Raw genomic sequence first — 22,095 nt, 5'->3', positions numbered from 1 at the left:
TTGCTTACAAGAATTCAACTAACAGAAGTTTTCCCCGAAGACCTGTATGTCAGGGCCCCTCTGGGAAGTCACAGGAGGAGTGAGTGAGACAAGCCTTACCTTCTCTGCGCCGCAGAACCCGGGCGCCGCGGCTCCTCCCTCCTGGCGAGTCCCGGTCTGGCTCTGCTGGTGTTTCTGGTTCTCTGCTCGGACTCTGCCTGTTTGAACTGGCACGAAGGCACCACAGCTGGTTGGTTTTCCCCAATCAGAGACCCTACACTCCTGGGAGACCCCCATGACTGTGGCAGCTTGCTACCGAAGCCCGTTCTGCTAAGTTCCGTTGTCACCATTCACTGAATCCAAGTCAGCTGGGTTGGGACCCGTGTGCCGCCTGCTGGGGTTGGTTAAGGCCATGAATCAAAAGGTCTTCAAGGGCATCTGGTTCCCTCTGGGTACCTGCCTGTGGTTGAGGACCCTAGTCAGCAAGGCTGTCCCAGCACCAGGAGCCAGGACCCAGGGAGAGGGTGGACTCCGTCGCACCCACAGGGCACTTGCAATGACTTCTTGGGTTCTCCTCCGCAGCCTGGGGCCATGTGAGGCCAGGGCCAGCTCCTGCCTTCCTTCTCCCAGAGACCAGGCTGGGAGCCGGGAGCCGACCTCAGCTCAGCACGAACAACGCACGTCCGTTCTTGCAACACAATGTTTATTGGGGGCTGACTGGGCTCGCGGTGGACGTGAACCGGTCATTCGTGCCTGGCCACGGGGAGATGACGGCGTCGGGGAGGGCGAGCCCGCAGAACTAAATACATGGTCATTGCACATCACGGTGGGGTGGGAGGGGAGAGCAAGGTGCCCCGAGGGAGAAGCCTTTCTGAAACAAGGAAGCCCAAGGGTGACAAGAGTGAGACACCAGCGGGAGAAGGAGTATTCCCGGCAGAGAGATCCAGGGGGGCCCTGGGGCGGGCAGAGCTCGGGACACCGAGGCTGGAGTCCCGGGCGGGGCGGAGTGGGAGGGACCCCGGGTCACAGGATGCTACGTGCGTGCCGGTGGGGACAGGAATTTCCTAAGTGCACAGACTTGTCACAGTGGAGGACCCTGGTTTAATTTAACTTTTTTTTTTAAATAAATTTGTTTATTTATTTATTTTTGGCTGCGTTGGGTCTCTGTTGCTGCGCACGGGCTTTCTCTAGTTGCGGCGAGCGGGGGCTACTCTTTGTTGCGGTGCACGGGCTTCTCATTGTGGTGGCTTCTCTTGCTGTGGAGCATGGGCTCTAGGCGCATGGGCTTCAGTAGTTGTGGCTCACGGGCTCTGTAGTTGTGACTCATAGGGCCTAAAGCGCAGGCTCAGTAGTTGTGGCGCACGGGCTTAGCTGCTCCGCGGCATGTGGGATCTCCCCGGACCGGGGCTCGAACCCGTGTCCCCTGCATTGGCAGGCGGATTCTTAACCACTGCGCCACCAGGGAAGCCCGTAATTTAACTTTAAATAGTCATTGCTCCCAGAGAATGAGCTGGAAAGGGCAAAGAGAAGAGAGAGAGCATCTAGGGACTGTGAGTCAGGCCAGCGTGCCTACAGCAGCCGGAGGTCAGGCAGCAGCGGTGGAGGGGAGGCTGGGCGAACAGGAGCAGCAAGGACTCCTCTGACGACCTCTGGTGACCTCTGGTGACCTCTGACGACCTCTGCACCCGTGGACGGAGATGCCAGTCACCGAGACGCCTGGGAGGGAAGCGCTGCTCGGCGCCGGTCTCCGAGGCTCCCGCGGGCCATCGCGTGTATGGGCCAGGGATCATCCACAGGTTTGGGAACCATCGACAAGCAGGCGGTTTCTAAAGGGAAGGAGTAGACGAGGCCGCCCAGGAGAAGAGTGTGGAGTGAGGAGAGGAAAGGGGAGGAGAGCAGCCCAGACAAAGGCGCAGGGCTGAGCTGAGGGACGCCCACCCGAGATCAGGCCGAGAGGAGCTTGGGGACGGGGCCCCCCGGGAGCTGCGGCCGGAGGGGAGCAGGAACCCGGAGGGGCTGTGTCACCGAGGCCGAGGGAGGACATTCCACGGGGCGCATGGCGTCCACTGGTGGGGGCTCCGAGAGGTTGGGCAAGGCAGAGGCCGAGGGTGGCCTTCGCAGGTCGGTTCTGGTAAAGAGACGGAGGCGACTCCCCCGGGTTCCGGACAGGCTGAGAGAAGTAAGGTTGGGACGGAGGGACGCCGAGGCAGCGGTGACACACGGCCGGCCCCTCATTGGGGGCCCCTGGCCAGCTGGGCCACAAACTCCTGCCACCTCTCCTCCCAGGCTGCCATGGCAAACTGCTTCTCGGGCTCCGACAGGGCACTGTACCTGCGGGGGAGGGGCGCCGGGTCAGCCCGGGGAGGGGCGGGAGGGGACCTCGGGTGCTGGCGGGGCACCACGTCCCCAGCCCGAGAGCAGCCGCGGGATAAGAGACGACGATGCAGAGGAGCGCACGGAAACCTTGGGGCCTCCGCCCACACCTCGGAGCGGCCAGCGCAGGCGGAGACCGGAGAGGAGAGCACGTGCACCCACCTGATGGAGTTCACGGCCAGCTGCTTGAGTGTCCTCAGGTCAGCCGTCATCCCCCCGACGCCCACGAAGGCCTCGTAGAAATCATAGGACAAGCCTTTGGCTCCAAAAGCGGCGGGGTCATCAGAGCTGATGACCATGGGGTACCCGGTGGCCATGAGCACAGCTGCAGGGTGGTTTCGTAGGTCAGACACCAGCTTCAGAACCTGCCCAGTCACAGAGAACCGTGCGTCCACGAGGAGCCGTCGCGAGGAAGGCGAGGCCGCGAGTGCGATCGCGCTTGCCATCCCGCCCCTGTTCCGAGCGTCGGGGCTCTGGGCCGTCCTGACGCAGGAAGAGCCAGTGCTCCCACGGTTCCTCGTTTTCTCCACAAACATCTGGTCTTTCCTGGTCCTGCTCGCAGCAGCCGTCCTCAGCACAAAGCCCCAAGCAGCTGCGTGGCAGCAGGATCCCACACTACCCGCGGCGTGGCCGTCCCGGGCCCCTTTAGCTCTGTCCACAGCTTCACCAACCACCCCGGCCCACTGGGGACCCTCATCACTATGAATGGTTTAGGCAAAGTCCATCCCTACGTAACTTCACGAACGGGAGCGAGAGAGTGGAGGGACAGAGAAGCCAAGGGAGTTAACGGAGAGATCGCGCAGGAGAAAGGCTGGTCGTGGCGGGGGGAGGAGAGTGCCCCCCACTGGCCCCGGGGAGCCCGCGTACCTGGTTGGAGATGGGACACACTTCGATGGGGATGTCCCTCTTCCAAGCCTCAGCCCAGACGGCCGGGTGTTTGCTCAGAGCAAACCCATGGCCAATCCTGGTCGAGTTCAGTATCAGGGCATCCAGAACGTTTCTGTCTGCGGAAGTACCCTGCCAGTCTAGGAATAAAGGGGGTGGGTCTTCAGTAGGACGGATGGGACCCACAGACCATCTGCAGGTGAGGGGCCCAGACTCCCCGAGCAGGAGAAGGAAGAGAGATGAATATTAACACAAAAGCGCACACGAGCACACATTTTCCTTGTGACGACGCTGAAGAGAGGTACGGCCTGCCTATAGGTACGTATGTATGTATGTAACAGCTGAGGAAGTTGAAACCCACACAGGCTTTAGAAACTCAAGGAAGGTCCTCAGGTAGGAAGCAGGAAAACGGGTTTTCAAACCTTGGTCTACCTGACCCACCGTCCATATCCTTTCTTTCCATTTTATGTTTCTTTCCAGAGCTGTTTTCTGGGAATTTTATGTGTAGGATCTCTACGGCAATGTGCTGCAGACTCGGTCACTATAATGACTTGTACGTACTTTAATTTCTATCTTTAACGGAGCTCTTGGGACAGCCCGTGGCAGGATGGCAGCAGCCGGCAGGAACCAGCCACCCCGAGGCAGCTTCCCGCTGGCAGGGCCTCGCCGGAGGTGAGCAGGGCAGTTCTGACTCTGCCAGCCTGGGGAGGGAGGGTGTGGGTGAGGACTGCTGCAGCTCCCCCCCCAGTACAAGGAGGTGCCCGGAGGAAACAGCTCCTCTTTGGTCACGCCTGGATGTGACTTCACTGTCTGTGACCAAGCGGGGTGAAATCCCGGACCCAGAAAGAAAGCAGAGGTTGCTTATGGCGGGAGATCGCAGAAGACCTAATCGTGAGACCCAGGCGTGAGGGCCCCATGCCTGGATGCCCAAAGCATCCTGACTGATTCCCATGTGAAGTGTGAAAACTCCACTTTTCTGTTGGGAATGAAACCCCAGTATCCCCATTGCTGGTGAGGGCATGTGCTTCAGGTGCATTTTCACTAGTTTCCTAACTAATACTTCTTTTCAAAGATTTTCTTCTTTGTAAATAAAGGTATTAAATACCCAAGTCCTGGCAAAATCCTCTCCTAGGACCATGCGTCTTGGAATTGAGAGGATTTCACAGAGGTGAGTATGATTTTCCCAGCCAAACCACGCGGTCTTCAAGGCTAACGCCCCCCCCTACACACACACCCTGACCCATCTCCACTTCTCCATCCCCACAAACAATTCTTTAAACCTCCTGGAAGAGCTTGGATCTAAATGGACTTGAAAATAATGTCAGGAAAAAGAGATTAACGTGGGCTTCCCTGGCAGGACTTCCCTAGTGGTCCAGTGGTTAAGACTCCACGATCCCTGGTCAGGGAGCTAGATCCCGCATGCCGCATGGCAAAACTAAGAGTCCGCATGCCGCAAATAAGAGCTCGCATGCTGCAACTAAGAGCTCACATGCCGCAGCTAAGAGCTCGCATGCCGCAACTAAGAGCCCGCATGCCGCAACTAAGAGCTCGCATGCCGCAACTAAGACCCGGGGCAGCCTAAACAAATAAATAAATAAGAGACTAGTGCATAGGAGCCTTCCTCTGAGAGATGACGTGAGACACCAAGGTTTAAGCCTGGCTTTGAAACCCCAGCTCCCACGGCTCTGCCCTCGTCTCCTAGGTCTTCTCGGGCGGCAGGAGCCTAAGGTGCTCTGAGGGGTGCCAGTGGGGATGCAGCAGGTCTAAGCCCCCCAGATCTTCCCTGGGATCTGATGTTGCAGCGGTGACCTGGTGCTGCTTCCGCTGAGGGCTGACACGTTTTATTTAAGGTCTGGAATGGCTGGAGGCTGAGCGATGACCAGTGAGCCCGTGGCCTGAGCTTCGAGAAGCAGAGACATGGCCGTGCAGATGGCACTCCAGAAACAGGGGCAGCCAGGCTGCCTGAGTGGGGCGGGGTCCCCCTTCAGCCTGGTGGCTGTGGGCAGTGCCTCCCACATGTGGAGCTGGTCTGGTGGTCTCTCGCCCACCACCTCCCGGGGTGCCACTCTGCGGGTGAGTTGCCCTCGAAAGCACAGTTCATGCCTCATACAAAGGAGATCATCAGAAAGGTTCCCAGCTCCTTACCGTGGACCAATTACCGTGTTTGGCTGGAGCCTTGGGCTCCTGGCCTGTGAATGGGGGTAAAGCGCCCTCCTGGCAGGACGGGGCGAGAGCTATGAGTAACGTCTGCAAAGGGCAGCTGCCCCAGCACCACTGTCCCTCCTTCTCCGGCTTGCTGTCAGGACAGATGCGACAGTGTCCGTGAAAGGGACAGGTGCCGCGAGCCGCATTGCGGCTGTCAGTCCACTTCCCGGTGTCCCGCCCACGCCCTCGGCCATGGCCAGGAGCCCCGCCCACCACCGCCTCTGTCCCCGACGGGGTCATAGGCTCACCTGTCTCTCCGGCGTGGAAGAAGTAAGGCAGCTCAAAGCCCCGCGAGGCTGGAATCATCAAAACCTCCTTGTACTCGTACAGGGAGTGGCCCGTGTCCTCTCGCCCCACCTGCAGGACAGAGTGGGGGACCTCGCTGGTGTGCCCTGCAGCCCTGTACCTGCCAGCACTGCTGAGGCCTCAGGCACACAGCCTTTTGAGATGGCCCAGCAGCAGGACTGGGAAAGAAGAAGAGAGCGCCGTTGCCCTGAAACAACTCCCCCCTTATTCAGAGCCTGTACCTCAACCCTCCCAGCCTTTGCGTGGTGTCCTGCACACGGCCTTCCCAGCCCCGCGCTCCAGCCCAAGCTCCTCGTTGGGGGAGAGAGAGACACAGAGACAGAGACAGAGAGGGCGGGAGAGCAGGAGCCCTAGACCAGGGTCAGGAGGACTCTGGCCTTCGCCCCCTGGGGTCCCCGGGCCTGGCAGCTCCCAGCAGAGTCCCTCAGCTGTAATTAACCCGACAGCAATTGCACCAAAGTCCAGCTCTTCAAAGCAAGCCCCCGCCCCAGGGGTGGGAGTGAGAGAGCCTTGGGAGAGAAAGAGGGCAGGGGCGCTGACACTCTCGTGATAAGACAAGCTGGGTGTTCGGCGCAGCAGGACAGAGCACAGACCCCAGGAAACGTGGGGCTCGGGAGCCGACCCTTTGAACAACACCGGCCCGACTTCCCTCGAGGACTGGCGCACCCGAGTCCTGTAGGGGCCTGTCGGGAGGCGCCGCGCACAGAGGGAAAAGGGGGATGGAGAGGCCGGATCCCTTGAGCAGCCCCCAAGGACCCCAGGAGGACACCCTGGTCCAAAGAAAACAATTCCTTGAGATCCGCTCCCCCCCCCGGGGCCCTGGTGGGTCTGAAAGTAAGGGCTTCAGCACAGTCTCGAGAAAAACGCACACATTCTGGAAGACGGGGTCAGGGGTGCATTTAGCCAGTTAGATTAATTGAGCTTCTTAATGAGATTAAGGAGTTGTCACCTGGAAGTGTGGCCTGGCTGTTGTTTGGGGCAGGGGCTGAGGGGGCTTTGGAAACAGCTGGGGTGAAGGGGGCGGGGCCGCTTTTGGATGCTGGACGGTGCGCTCAGGCCCAGCCCCACGTCTCCTTCCAGACGCCCCAGCCCTGGGCTGCAGCTTGAAGAGCGATGTGTCACGGGCATTGAGGCCAGAGCAGGGCAGAGGCCGGGGAGTGGGGGGCAGCCCCTCATCCTGGCCCTTCCTTGTTCTGGAGCTTCCCTTTCTAGCCCTTTTCTGAACTTTTCTGCTCTCCCTTCCCGCCACCCCAGGCCCCGAGGGAGGGTCTCAGGGGCGCCGGCCGCCCAGCTCTTCCCGGAGGGCTTTGGGCTGGGCCCATTACCAGGTCAAACCCCGCCACCATCCCGGGGAACTTGGCTCGAAGTTCCATGGCTGTCTGGATGGATTTCGTGATGGCGGACGCAGCCTTGGACCTGTGGGAGAGATGGAGAGATGGAGAGAAGCACGGGCGCAGGCTCCTCGAGGCCAGTGGGTGTAGTGAGCGCCCCTCATGGCCGGCCTGGCCTTGTCCGGGGCACCCAGCCGCCCTTCCCACGCGACCCCATCCAGGCTGTTGTGCCCCCTAAGTGCCACATCATGGAGTAATTCTGCCCAGATCCATCCTTTCAAGGACTCCGGCGGGGTCCACAGAGGGCGTAGGCTCCGGAAAGCCAGTGGGGACGGGGACCCACAGGGTCAGAACAAATAATGCAGTTTTATTTGTCTGCATTTGGCTGAAGCAAAGCGGCCATGCCCCAAACTTGCCCTGCATCCCTGAGAGCACGGCCCCGGGTGTGGCCGGTCCACTGCTCCCTGGGCACCCGTGAGCACCACAGGCCACCCCGTCCCTGCGCCGGGGCAGCTGGGCCCGGGCCCTGCAGAAACCACGCGACCGAAGTGCCTCTTCTCCCCCGCGTGTCTCTCCCTTCCAGCCCAGGGCAGGGAAGAGGCGGGAGTGTCCCCACGGAAGCACAAAGAGAAAAGGCGCAAGTCCACGATGGGGCCGAGGCATCGGCGCACCTGTTCCACCCCTGGCTCTGTGAGCCCCACACCCGCCCGGCCCTCCTCTGCACCGGGAGCAGCCGCCTCCGCCCCAAGCGCCCGGGGGACGCCGCGCGGCCGTGCTCCTGCCACTGGCCCCCGGGAGCCTCCAGCGTCCACGGCTGCCAGCTCCACCCCGGCCCACCGGCTCCGGCGGCCCCGAGCCTCACCAGGAGGGGAGGGGGCTTCAGGGAGCTCTGACTGTCCCTCCACCTCCGCTGGTGGGGCGCTGAGCAGGCGGGGCCTGTCCTCCCCAAACCCTCCAGCTGGACACGGCACCGACTGTCCAGACCGGCTGCTTTTTGACAAAAGGGAGACCCTCGGTAAAATCCGGAGAATTCCGCCGGAAGCTTCCTTCTCTTGCTGCGGCAAAGGGTGAGTCTTTCTTCGCAGCTCCCAGAGGCCTCCACGCGGACGTGAGGCAGAGCCCGGCCGGCCGCAGACTGAAGCGAAAACATTCCGGCAAAAACACTAAACCCGTAACCGGTGACTCAGGCCAGTGTGGGTCACAGCCTGGAATGATCTGGAAAGTTGCCACGGTTCCTCATTCCAGCCTGGTCGTGATTTCTCACTCCCGCTACGGCACATGGAGTCCCCCGGGGTCTCTGGCCCAGCCTCCCAGGCCCCTCCCCACCCCGTCTCCTCCCCCCCCTCTCCTCCCCCTCCCCCCTCCCCACCCCTTTCTCCTCCCCCTCCCCTCCCCCTCCCCACCCCTTTCTCCTCCCCCCCTCCCCCTCCCCACCCCTTTCTCCTCCCCCCTCCCCTCCCCCTCCCCACCCCTTTCTCCTCCCCCCTCCCCACCCCGTCTCCTCGCCCCCTCTCCTCCCCCTCCCCCCCTCCCCACCCCTTTCTCCTCCCCCCTCCCCACCCCGTCTCCTCCTAGCTCCTTCAGCCTCAGCCATGCTCGCTCTCACCTGTGATCCGAATAAATGAGTTTGATCCCAAGAAACCCAGGATGCTCTTTTGCGAAATTACGAGCCACTTCTTCGTACAACCTCACCGTCCACTCTGGGCCGTACACCGAGCCGTTCAGTTCATACACCTGCGAGGGAAGCATGGTCCCGACCAGATGTCAGAGGTGGGCAGAGCAGATCCCCAGTCCCAACTGCCGACAATCTCCCAAACCAGGTTGGACTCTGTGATTTCCCTGTTCAGTGCCTCTGACGGCCTCTGAGGCTGATCGGAGGTCCCAGCCCCGAATGGGATAATGCTCTTTGGTGCCACGAGGCTGGGATGTCTGCCTCTTGTTCAGGGCTGGGTCCTGGCACCTAGAACAGTGCCTGGCACACGGTCGGTGCTCAGTAAGAAGCGTTTGTACGGCGAATGAGGAACAGGCCAGCTGAGGACAGGACACAAGCCAGAAAGGGTGTTCCAAGGACCCACTTCATCTCCCCACTCTCCCACCCCAAGGCGGGGGACCCCTGAGGTGGCCAAGCCACTAGGGGCACCACGAGTGAAGTGGTCCAGGGCAGGGTGGGGAGAGCCAGGGGCACACAGTAGGTGGGACAGAAGGAAAAACATGGTGGGGAAGAGCAGGCTTTTCGCTTGCCCATCTCCGGGGGTCCTGAAGGGTATCAGGATGTGCTACCCCCAATATCCCACTTTTACATAAGGATTATTTTGAGCTGAAGGCAATTAAGAAGCACAGAAGCAGACAGAGCTCTGTGCCCTCCTTTCTGCCTCAGAGCGGGACATCTATTTCTGTCTGTGAAGGCGCCCCGTTCCAGCTCCCATCCCAGGACAGCAGCCCTTATCACTGGACACAGAAACTGGGCTCCAAGCTGGATCTGAACAGGCAAACCTGACTAAAATAACCTCTGTCTTCTATTAGTTCCCCCATACACTTACCTCCCCACAGTTCACTGCACCTGGAAGCCCAAACCTCTTTTGTCTTATTGCTTTTCCACAATTTGTTAAAACACTGTAGTATATAAGAACCTGGTCTACCCACTTCTTTGGGTCTTTACTTCTGTTCTATGAAGGTCTCCACGCACGTAAAAATTAAACGTTAACATCAAATAAAATTTCTATGCCTTTTCTCCTGTTAATGTGGCTTTTGTCAGTTTATTTTTTATTTTTAAAATAAATTTATTTATTTATTTTCGGCTGTGTTGGGTCTTCATTGCTGCGCACCGGCTTTCTTTAGTTGCAGTGAGCAGGGGCTTCTCTTCGTTTTGGTGTGCAGGCTTCTGACTGTGGTGGCTTCTCTTGTTGCAGAGCACGGGGATCTAGGCACGCAGGCTCCAGTATTTGTGGCACACGGGTCCAGTAGTTGTGGCTCGCAGGCTCTAGAGCGCAAGCTCGGTAGTTGTGGCGCACGGGCTTAGTTGCTCTGTGGTATGTGTGATCTTCCCGGACCAGGGCTCGAACCCGTGTCCCCTGCATTGGCAGGCGGATTCTTAACCACTGTGCCACTAGGGAAGCCCTGCTTTTGTCAGTTTAATTTGCACATCCCAAGAACAGAACGTAAGAAGGTAAAGGAAACTTACTTTCTTCCTTTCCTACTTACAAAGGACTTTTTTTTTTTTTTTTTTTTTGGCTGCGTTGGGTTTTCGTTGCTGTGCGCGAGCTTTCTGTAGTTGTGGTGAGCAGGGGCTACTCTTCGTTCTGGTGCACGGGCTTCTCATTGCGGTGGCTTCTCTTGTTGCGGAGCACGGTCTCTAGGTGCATGGGCTTCAGTAGTTGTGGCATGCAGGCTCAGTAGCTGTGGTTCGCAGGCTCTAGAGGGCAGGCTCAGTAGTTGTGGTGCAGGGGCTTAGTTGCTCCATGGCATGTGGGATCTTCCTGGACCAGGGCTCGAACCCATGTCCCCTGCATTGGCAGGTGGAATCTTTTTTTTTTTTTGCTGTACGCGGGCCTCTCTCACTGTTGTGGCCTCTCCCGTTGCGGAGCACAGGCTCCAGACACGCAGGCTCAGCGGCCATGGCTTACGGGCCCAGCTGCTCCACGGCATGTGGGATCTTCCTGGACCAGGGCACGAACCCGTGTCCCCTGCATCGGCAGGCGGACACTCAACCACTGCGCCACCAGGGAAGCCCTGGCAGGTGGATTCTTAACCACTGCACCACCACAGAAGTCCCCAGAGGATTTTTTAAAAGAATGCTTTTCCTGTTACTGATCAAGGCATTCTTTTAGAATCTTCAAATCTTTGATGCTGTACTTCAGCAGTTCTCAAAGGATAGTCAGGAAGCTGCTGAGGGTCCCCTAGACTTTTGCAAAGTCTAAAAATTCAAAACTGTCTTCATAAAAGTGTTGAGATGTTTTCTTTTTCACTCTAATTCTCTCAGAGTGTACAGAATTTTCCAGAAGTTGCATCATATATGGCAATATTGCTCTGACACAAAATAGATGGTGTAATTGTGTAGGCTTGTGCTTTGAAAACTTCTCAGTTTTCGTTTCTAACACTGGTTATATTATACAGGATATAGTAGATATAATCCACATAAACAAAAGCCCTTTGGGATCCTCAAAGATTTTGTGAGTAAAAGTTTGAGAACCATTGTTATTAACTCAACCCAAAATTATTAGATTACATCATCTTGGCATTACCCACCTTATTTGCAGAAGGGAAGGACAGAATTCTGCCCCGTGCCTTGACTGCCCCGTCATTACAAGTCACCTGTCCAGACACCCCAGCTGGGTCAGAGATCCCTGAGAGCGGGGTCCATGTCGCTTGACCTTCCCACCTCCTCCTCGTCTCCTAGGACCAGAGGAGGAGCTCCAGAAACAAGCTTTAACCTAAGAAGAGTGCTGTCTACTTGCACCTTTTTCTTTTCTTTTCTTTTCTTTTTTTTTTAGTTCCCCGACCCAGGATCGAAAATGCACCCCCTGTAGTGGAAGCACGACTGGACCACCAGGGAAATCCCTACTTGCAGCTTTAAAAATACTAAGGCGAGGCTTCCTGTACAGCACAGGGAACTATACTCAATACCTTGTAATAACCTATAATGGAAAAGAATCTGAAAAAGAATAGATACATATATATGTGTGTAAGCGAATCACTTTGCTGTTCATCTGAAACTAATACAACATTGTAAACCAACTATACTTCAATTAAAAAAAAAAAGTGCTAGGTCTTTCCTCGCGGTCCAGTGGTTAGGACTCCGCGCTTCCACAGCAGGGGGCTTGGGCTCCATCCCCGGTTGGGGAACTAATCCTGCCTGCTGTACAGTGCAGCCAAAAAAAAAAGTAAGCCCCACGCGGCACCTTTTAGGGGATGGATGGATAGATAGATGGATGTTGCAGGGGCACAGGAGACAAAAGAAAGGAACTTAAATATATAGATCAACACATGACATTCTGTCTCAAGGAAGATCCCTGGCAGGTTAATCGAGTCTGCTCAGCCACACAAAAGGTGCCACGAAGGCCCGATGGGGCTGCACTCAGGGCGGTTCCCACTCATGGATTCTGTCAGCGGTCCCACAGCTAGTTCCGGGGGCACGGAGAGCCACAAGGGCAGACACTGAAGCCGCATCCAGAGCATTTCCTGGTCTTCTGGCGCCCCAGTAAGTCTCCCCTGGGGCCGCCCAGGCCCCGAGCTCATGCGCCTCTGGCCTCCAACCTCTGCCCAAGAAACTGCAGCCTTGATGGGAGCAACAAGACGGGAATCTGAAAGCTCAAGAGCCCCCCACTTCCAGGAGTGGAGACCCTTTCCAGGGTGAGACCTGCAGCCCCCCACAGCCGCACTGGTGCAGCTAGAACAGGCTCTGAAGCCTCAGGGGAAAGTTCTCAGCTGGGTGGAGGTTGTGGTCGGCCCTCTGGGTTCAGGCTCCAGGGAGACACAATATATTCCAAACCAATCATACCTCAGAGGTTTGCTGCAAGGATCAAATGAGTTAATATTTGTAAAGCACTCAGAAATGATAACTAGGTCATATGGTAGTTCTATTTTTAGGGTTTTTTAAAAATAAATTTTTAAAATTTATTTCTTTTTGGCTGTGTTGGATCTTCATTGCAATGTGCGGGCTTCTCATTGCGGTGGCTTCTCTTGTTGCGGAGCACGGGCTCTAGGCGCGTGGGCTTCAGTAGCTGTGGCTCACAGGCTTAGCTGCTCTGCGGCATGTGGGATCTTCCCGGACCAGGGCTCGAACCTGTGTCCCCTGCACTGGCAGGTGGATTCTTAACCACTGTGCCCCCAGGGAAATCCCTATTTTTAGTTTTTTAAAGAACCTCCATATTGTTCTCCATAATAACACAGCACTCCCACAACTGGGCATATACCCTGAGAAAACCACAATTCGAAAAGACACATGCACACCAATGTTCACTGCAGCTCTATTTACAACAGCCAGGACATGGAAGCAACCTAAGTGTCCATCGACAGATGTATGATAAAGAAGATGTGGTGCACATATACAATGGAATATTACTCAGCCATGAAAAGGAACAAAACTGGGTCATTTGTAGAGACATGGATGGACCTAGAGTCTGTCATACAGAGTGAAGTTAAGTCAGAAGGAGAAAAACTAATATCGTATATTAACACATATATGTGGAATCTAGAAAAATGGTACAGATGACCCTATTTGCAGGGCAGGAATAGAAACGGAGACGTAGAGAATGGACATGTGAACAAAGTGGGGGAAGGGGTGTGGGATGAACTGGGAGATTAGGTTTGACATAAATACACCACCACGTGTAAAAGAGACAGCTAGTGGGAACCTGCTGTATAGCGCAGGGAGCTCAGCTCGGTGCTCAGTGGGGACCTAGATGGGGGTGGGATGGGAGGGAGGTCCAAGGGGGAGGGGATATGTGTATACGTAGAGCTGATTCACTTCGTCGTGCAGCAGAAACTAACACAACATTGTAAAGCAACTCTACCCCAATAAAATTTTAAAAAAAGAAATGATAGGGCTTCCCTGGTGGCGCAGTGGTTGAGAGTCTGCCTGCCGATGCAGGGGACGCAGGTTCGTGCCCCAGTCCGGGAGGATCCCTCCCACGTGCCGCGGAGCAGCTGGGCCCGTGAGCCGTGGCCGCTGAGCCTGCGCGTCCGGAGCCTGTGCTCCTCAACGGGAGAGGCCACAGCAGTGAGAGGCCCACGTACCACAAAAAAAAAAAAAAAAAAAAAAAAAAAGAAATGATAACTAGTACTACAGTGTTGTTATTAGCAACCTATCGCCAGATGCAGAAAAACAGCTCAAATCTGCAGCTGTCCTACAGGAAGATGAGTTACCATCTAAGAATGTAACAACCTGTAAGCACAAGAAGGGGTCTGTCATTCATCTAAGGCGCAGTGGTACAAAAGCGGCTGTGTCCCTATAATAAGCCCCCTTGGATTAAAAGCACATCGGACTCAATTTAGATTATCTCAAATATTACAGTTTACTTGAGGCAGTGTAAATTTGTGGGGAAGTTATTCAAACTACATACTACTTTCATAAACTCGGATAAGATTACAAATTCCCGTTGTCTATGATATTACGGAATTAAAGAATTTGAAGCTGAAGGCACAGAAAGGAAATCTGGGGGCAGTGTTGCTTAAGGTCACACAATTAGTGTGTGTCAGACCAGAAACTAGGACTCAGAAGCTCTAGTTCCGAATGCAGCCAGCTTTCACTTCTAGAGTCTGATTCACTTAAAAAGCATTAACTGAGCTTCTACTACGTGCCAGGCATATGCCAAGAGCTTTCCATCAATCTCATTTAATCCTCAAAACTGCACTGTTAGGTAGGTCTTATTTTACAGATGAGGATTTTGAGGCTCCCTGGCTAGAGCGGGGGGCTGGGGGTCGGCGGCATCGCGGTGGAGGGGCGCCGTCTCAAAGTCTTCAGCCACCCAGTGAGGAGACAATGCCTGGATCCCACCGCAGATTAATTCAATCAGATTCTCCGGGGGTTGGACCTGGTTTCCTACACTCGCCCAGGTGATTCTCATGTCATAATGTGCCTCTGGGCTGAAGAGCTCCCGTTTTTGTCGATGTCACAGCCTCGTTAAGCGCACAATCACAGCAGCGCGCAGCAGCAGCAAAGTGCGGCCGTCAGGATCTGCAGAGCAACACCGTGACGTGAAACACGGTCACTAGAGCAAAAAGCCAGGCGGAGTTTCTAATGAAGGATTCTGCTGAGAATCCGGGACAAAACCCTGGGAGTGGGTGTAGGGGGAGCGCTAGGACCGCTGTTTGGACAAGCGACAGCCTCCAAGAAGCCGTCCGCGGACGACCATCCTGAGCTCCCTCGGCCCCCGACGTGTCCCCCCCCCCCAGACCGCCCACGGGTAAATGCCAGCTGGGCTAGCGCCTGTGCATAATCCCCCGGGAGCCCCTCTCGGAAGGCCGGCCCGACCCAGCCTGAGTCTCCGATTCCGGCCGAGGGGGCGGGGCTGGGGCCCAGGAGATCAGACCCGCCTAGCAACTGTTGCTACGGGTGAGTGGCCTTTGTGATGGAGCATTAAGTGACACAATAGGAGGCTGGACAGTGGCATAGTCCATCAACATCATCCCAGGCCCTGAATTAGCCCCACAGGCGAGGAGGGGGAGGCAGGGGGCTCAGAAAAGAATTCCAGGGCAGACGTTTTTAGTTGTTAATGTGTAGATGGCTCCCCTACTCCGGCTAAGGGGGCGTTAGGCAGACTCCGGACTGCAAGGGCCCTTTGTTCCAGGGTCAGACCGGAGCAAACAACAAATCCCATCCCCCTCAGCCTCCAGCCCAGCCCGAACCCCAGCCGCCCCCCACCTTCAAGGAATCCTGGCTGGGTGCCGGAGGAGGTTGGGAGAGAGGCTAGCTGGGCAGGTCCCCAGGGCAGACCCCAGAGCCGAGGGTCCCCAAGGGGCGTGGGGGAGGGGAGGAAGCAAGGTCCAGTCCCCTGCAGCTTCCCCAAATACCTCCCCAGGGGCTCAGACCCTCTCCCCTCACCTCTCTCCCTCCTCTCCCCTTCCCCCTAAGGAGCCCAAGGCCCCTCCCCAAGGCGAGGCCTCCCTCCCACTCCCCACTCCGCGAGAGCTGCCAGGATGTGCCCACAGGAAGCGACACCCCCAGGCCGGAAGCCCATCGGGAGCTCCTTTTGAGATGCGCGTAGCCCCACAGGGCTTCTCAAAGCCCAGCACCCCGGCCCCCGTCCGGTCCCTACTTACTGCCCACGTGGCCTGGGTCAGGCTCTTTGACCTTTCCGAGCCTCAGTTTCCACGTCTGCAAAGTGCAGGTTGTGAGGCTCAAAGGAGACGATGCAGATAAAGTGCTTTGAAAAGGTCTTGAAGTGTGGCCTGGGTCAAATCACCTGCACTGGAACCACGGGGCGCGGGGGACAGGGCTGTTTGGCTAGTTAACTGGGCAGCTTCCCAGCCCAACCCAAGACCCAAGATTTGGGACCCTGGGAGGTCGGGGTCCAAAGAGCACTTCCAAATTAGTCCCATGTACACGTACCACCCCTAAGCGTGATTATCGCCCCTGGAGCCTCTGGAGGCCTTTGCCCGGTCTGAAATGACTCACAGTCATTTGCCCTAAGCTGGGAAACCAGGGCGGACATACACCCGGGTGCTGGGAATAAACAGGGATTCAGGGAGAGGAAGCCAGTCCCAAGAAGGTGGGAGGTGGGGGTGGAGGCAGGGCTTAACCCAGACTCCAGAGGAGGATGGGCTTAGGGGGCGGGGCCCAGGCTGGGCAAAGGAAGAGATTTCAGGCCAAACAGGGGACTAAGGGCTCTGGGAGATGCACTGTCCTCCACCCCACACGGGCCAGCCCAGGGCCAGCTCACCCCTTTCCGAAACTCTTCTCTTAGTAGGAGGGGGACTGGACCCTCTCTTTCCTTTTGAAAGGATCGTCTGTACCCAGGACTTGCTGTCTCTGCCCACAAGGCTGAGGAAGCCGTCTCTCCTGGGGGCCACGGCCAGGCCCCCGCCCACGTCCCAAGAATCAGAAATAGGTATGCAGGTCTGTGCTCAGCGTTAAACCGGCAAACAGTCCCCAGATCCCGGTGGAGATGCACCCCCTCACCTGGGCCGACCTCAAGGAGGTGTGAACATATCCCCGGAAAAGGGGGTCATCCAGGATACACAGGAGAGTAGAGACCTGGAAGTGGGGGAAAGGGGGCCCCGACTCAGGATGGGAAGCACAGGTTCTCAGGGCTGGGGCAGCCTCCACGACAGGGTCCCCCGACCCTTCAAGTCAAACTAGGGCAACAGAGTCAGTTTAGGGGTCCCACCCAGGATTTAAACCTTAGACTCCGAATGCAAACATATCAGAGAGTTTGGCTTCAGGAGAAGTTAAGATTTGCCTTCAAGCCAAGGCAATAGAAATAAAAACAAAAATAAACAAATGGGACATAATCAAACTTAACAAGCCTTTGCACAGCAAAGGAAACCATAAAAAAAACAAAAAGACAACCTACGGAATGGGAGAAAATATTTGCAAATGATGCAACTGACAAAGGCTTAATCTCCAAAGTATACAAACAGCTCATACAGTTCAACAACAAAAAAACAAACAACCCAATCGAAAAATGGGCAGAAGATCTGAATAGACATTTCTCCAAAGAAGACATACAGACGGCCAGTAGGTACGTGAAAGGATGCTCAACATCTCTAATTATTAGAGAAATGCAAATCAAAACCACAGTGAGGTACCACCTCACACCAGTCAGAATGGTCATATTAAAAAGTCTACAGGAGGGCTTCCCTGGTGGCGCAGTGGTTGAGAGTCCGCCTGCCGATGCAGGGGACACGGGTTCGTGCCCCGGTCCAGGAAGATCCCACGTGCCGCGGAGTGGCTGGGCCCGTGAGCCGTGGCCGCTGAGCCTGCGCGTCCGGAGCCTGTGCTCCGCAACGGGAGAGGCTGCAACAGTGAGAGGCCCACGTACCACACACACACACACAAAAAGTCTACAAATAACAAATGCTGGAGAGGGCGTGGAGAAAAGGGGACCCTCCTCCACTGTTGGTGGGAATGTATGTTGGTGCAGCCACTATGGAGAACAGTATGGAGGTTCCTCAGAAAACTAAAAATAGAGCTACCATATGATCCAGCAATCCCACTCCTGGGCATATACACGGACAAAACTATAATTCAAAAACATACATGCACCCCTATGGTCATAGCAGCACTATTCACAATAGCCGTAACATGGAGACAACCTAAATGTCCATCAACAGATGAACGGCTAAAGATGTGGTACATGTATGTAGTGGAATAGGAGTCATAAAAAGACTGAAATAATGCCATTTGCAGCAACATAGATGCAACTAGAGATGATCATACTAAGTGAAATAAGTCAGACAGAGAAAGACAAATACCATATGATATCACTTATATGTGGAATCTAAAATATGGCACAAATGAACCTACCTACAAAACAGAAACAGACTCACAGACATAGAGAGCAAACCTGTGGTTGCCATGGTGGGGTGGGGGAGGGATGGACGGGGAGTTTGGGGTTGGGCTGGGAGATGCAAACTATTACATTTAGAATGGATAGACAGCAAGGTCCTACTGCAGAGCACAGGGAACTATATCCAGTCTCCTGGGATAAACCATAATGGAAAAGAATATTAAAAAAAGAACGTACGGGCTTCCCTGGTGGAGCAGTGGTTGGGAGTCCACCTGCCGATGCAGGGGATACGGGTTCGGGCCCCGGTCCGGGAAGATCCCACATGCCGCGGCCCGTGAGCCACGGCCGCTGGGCCTGCGCGTCCAGAGCCTGTGCTCTGCGGCGGGAGAGCGGGAGAGGCCGTGACGGTGAGAGGCCCGCGTACCAAAAAAAAAAAAAAAAAAGAATGTACGTAAATACACTACCATGTGTAAAATAGATAGCTAGATAGCTAAAGGGAACTTGCTTAGCACAGGGAGCTCAGCTTGGCACTCTGTGATGGCCTAGTTGGGTGGGATGGGGGGGCGGTCCAAGAGGGAGGGGATGCCTGTATGTGTATGGCTGGTGCACTTCACTCTGCGGCAGAAACTAACACAACATTGCAAAGCAATGTTTTTCAAAAAAAAGAAAAAAAAAGAATGTGTGTAAAACAGAGTCACTTTGCTGTACAGCAGAGACCGGCACATTGTAAATCAATTATATTTCAATTTAAAAAAAATTTGTCTTCAAGAGAGAATTTACCGATGGGGAAGCATACGTGACTGGTCTGATTGATAATTTTCTCTGAAAACTGCATTCTGACTTTCTTGTGTATACATCTGTCTCTTATGACTTTGGTCAATGTGTGTCAGTCCTCTGGAGCCCTTTTACTTCTGGGTGTACAAACAGTAAAATTTCTGAGCCAGTAAAGACCATGGAATATGGTAACAAAACCAAAATAGTGCCACCCTTGAAGTCAGTCCAAATTATTGAGTGTGGCAAGGCCTTGGCACACTCAATAATTTGGATGAATGGACAGAGCAGTTTGGATACTGTCGGGGAAGCGCTCTCAGCTGGACATCACATCCGTTCCCGTCAAACACTCCTCAAACATTCCAAGCTTTATAAACCTTGTCTACCCCCACACCCCAACTCGGCTCGCGGTTTTGGTGCCCCAGCTCCTGGGGCTCCCGCATCGAGGGGTCATGGGAAGTTCCCTCCACCCTCCTTTGTCAGAGGCCTTGGGTCCCCAGTGGGGGGTCCAGCCCAGGGACCCAGGCCCTCCTGTCAATCTTTAACTTGGTTAATCAGCCTGACTGTTGCCCTTGGGATTGCAGGTCGGCTTATTAGGTGTCACCTTTGCGTCCTGGCCTTTAAATCTCTCCAAACTGGGGGAAAGAGAGAGGACTTGTTTGGGGCCCTTTCATGTTGGGGTGGGGGCTGGCGGGGGTCCCTTTGGCCCACCCAGCCTTAGGTAGTGCTGTTATCAAAACTTTTGTTTTAATCCTATCAAAGTCCATTGTATTCATCCAATTTCTTAATAACCATCTATAGATTCGCACACTGCTGGGACCAGTCCTGTGACTCTCCCCTTAATAACCCTTTACAGATGTCTACCTTGTTGATAAGAGTCCCCTTCACCCTTCTTCTCACTCCCTTGTTAACTAATGGACCGTTTTTACTAGCGTCTGTAAGACCCATGAGGCGAAGCTAGGATACTGAGTTCCATACAGCTTCCCAAACCATTCTGTTCGTTTGAGTTAAGGTAACCTTTTGGTCTTAACATTGGTACCAATAAAACAGGTGTTTACAAGGAGAGGTCTCTAAAAAATTTACCAATTTATAAGTTTTTCCAGTTCAAAGTATCCATCCTCTGGCCATTGACAGTAGGATCGTAACACCAGCTCACGCCATAAGGCTTTCCGTGGCTTAACCATGAACGAGAGAGGTGTCGCAGGAGAGGGCAAAGGACACAGCCTCACAAGCTCCAGAAAGTTCGCTCCCAAGGATGGTCTAAGGAAGCAAAGGCGGCCGTGAAGGTTGAGATGACAGAGGCCCCTTGTGGACGGAGACCCCTTCTGACAAACCCCCGGCAGCTGGCACAGTCGGACAAGGACGCTGGTTGCAAGCCCAGGTGTGGCCTGTGCTTCCGACCAGAGGTGACAGCTAGGAATCCCAGTCTATCCGACTGGCCACCAAATGCCCTGGTGCCTGCGCCTTCCGGATGGCAGGACCAGAGCAAGTTTTCTCACTGGTGCTGAGGCCAAACTCTCAAGACACAGAACAAGAAAAAGGTAAAACCAATCAGACCAATGGTTTTCCTCCTTAGGACACAAAAGACAGAAACACAGAGAAACAGCGACCGACCGACTCTGGGAGGAAGAGGATTGACAAGCCCAGAGCTCTCTTCCAGATTCACTGACCCAGAGGCCCTAAGGCCTAAGAACTAGCTCCACAAATATTTTCTCCTGCTAATCTGATTTTAGAAAAGAGAAAAAGGACTCTTACCACTCCTGTTTCCAAAAGCCCCTGCAGGCAGAGATCCCGGAGACTGACGGGATAAGGATTCTCACCCTCTGCCAGGATCTCCGCGATGCAGGAGCCCGGGGCCAGGGGTGTCCAGCCAGTAAAGTTGAATCCAGCTGCCTAGGCCAACTGGCCAACTGTCGGGGTGTAGGGGGAGACATTTCCATCTACCCTTCGAGGGTTCTGGCTGGTCTGAGAATTAAACTGACATGAGACAGATTAACAGGAGAAAATCCAGCACAAGTTTAGTAACAGCTCTACGGGAGGGGGGCGGGGGGAGACCCAGGAAGACTGAGCCACTCACCCGAATGCCTGAAGCCCTCACCTTAAATACCATCTTCAGCTCAAGACAAAAGAGGATGTTGGGGGTAGGGGGTTGGGACTTCAAAGGGGAGGAAAGGCAATTCACAGGGTGATAAAAAGCCAGTGTTTGGTAAACACGTGTCTGCTGGGCCAGCAGGGACGGTGGGACAGAGTGGACTCTGCGGTCCAGGCCCCCGAGGAACCCCCCCGACCACACCCGGCCACATCCTCTGCAGAGACTCTGGTGGGGCTCTCTGCTGAGAACAGGCCCTTTAGGTGCTTTTAGGCACTTGGGGGGAAGGTCAAAGGCTCTTCCTGAGTCTTTTGGGCCTTGACTGTTTCAGCTCGAAATCATCCACACGCCAAAGGGACACTTTTGGGGGCGAGCGTGCTCCGCTACAGCGCAATGCACACACTCTTGTGAGCCCCCTAAAGGTGCTGGAAGAGACTCCACCTCCCCCCGGAAGCCCTCAGCAAAGTCCTCCTCCACACCTACCAGAAGGGTCCTCTCTGGGCAGCCCTTGACCCGCCCCGGCTCCTTGTGGGACGCCGCCCCAGCTCGGAGCCCCAGCCACCCCGCCGCCACCCCCAGCTCAGGGCTGCAAAGCTGAGGTCGGCCCATCTCAGGTACCCGAGCCCCCATCACCCTTTGCTTCTGGCCAACGTGCGAAGGTCCTAGTGAGCGATCTGTTAATATTTTGACGCTTTGGGATACTTTTGGACTCTTCTCAATCTTTTCCTTTTCTTTCTCTTTGACCTTTCTTCCTCAAAGTCAAATCAAATGCCTCTGTCGCCCATAGAAGACCCCGTGCTCCACAGAGAGGGCCCCCAGGAACTCACCAGACCCCACTCTGCCTGCAACTAGACCCATTTCGCAGATGAAAGGCTCAGCGGGCCTTGCACCAAGGCCGTCGTCCTGTGGGAGTCACAGTAGCGCGTTTGGATGGGAAAGGAGACGGGCAAGGATGGCCTGGGTACGAGGCACTGCCCAGAGGCCGGGGCAGGTGCCCGGGGGCATCGGCAGGCCCCGTGCGTCTGGGGCGAGCCGGGGGTGCGGATCACGAGGGGAGGGAGGTGACGGGCAGCGAGGGGCACGCGTCCAGCTTTGCAGGGCCAGCCCAGGGCTTCTCGCTCACGTGGCCCCCGGAAAGGCGCCAGGCCCCTCGGGGGTGAAGCCGGCCCTGGGTCCTGTGCAGCGCTAGGGTGGGGAGCCCGCGAAG

At 55.6% G+C, this 22,095-nt stretch overlaps 1 protein-coding gene across 5 annotated transcripts in view; it reads right to left on the bottom strand.

Annotated features, from left to right (window-relative positions):
• Positions 1-670: 670 nt before the first annotated feature.
• ADA2 (adenosine deaminase 2) overlaps positions 671-22,095 on the bottom strand; it is a 28,185-nt gene continuing 6,760 nt past the window's right edge. For 3 of the 5 annotated variants that reach the window (XM_067008449.1, XM_067008451.1, XM_067008450.1), the window contains 6 exons: positions 8,686-8,813; positions 7,074-7,164; positions 5,691-5,799; positions 3,220-3,377; positions 2,515-2,717; positions 980-2,310 (listed from right to left, as the gene is read on the bottom strand). In XM_067008449.1, coding sequence (XP_066864550.1) covers positions 2,211-2,310; positions 2,515-2,717; positions 3,220-3,377; positions 5,691-5,799; positions 7,074-7,164; positions 8,686-8,813 — 789 coding nt within the window. In that variant the 3' untranslated portion in view covers positions 980-2,210. Of the gene's footprint in view, positions 2,311-2,514; positions 2,718-3,219; positions 3,378-3,798; positions 3,939-5,690; positions 5,800-7,073; positions 7,165-8,685; positions 8,814-22,095 lie in introns of all 5 variants that reach the window. The other 2 variants (XR_010835723.1, XM_067008448.1) reach the window with 2 other exon arrangements.

This window comes from Kogia breviceps, chromosome 12 (assembly GCF_026419965.1).
Source record: "Kogia breviceps isolate mKogBre1 chromosome 12, mKogBre1 haplotype 1, whole genome shotgun sequence".
Lineage (NCBI taxonomy): Eukaryota > Metazoa > Chordata > Mammalia > Artiodactyla > Physeteridae > Kogia > Kogia breviceps.
The sequence above is the reverse complement of the archived record's forward strand: the minus strand, read 5'-3'. Positions and strand labels throughout refer to the sequence as shown.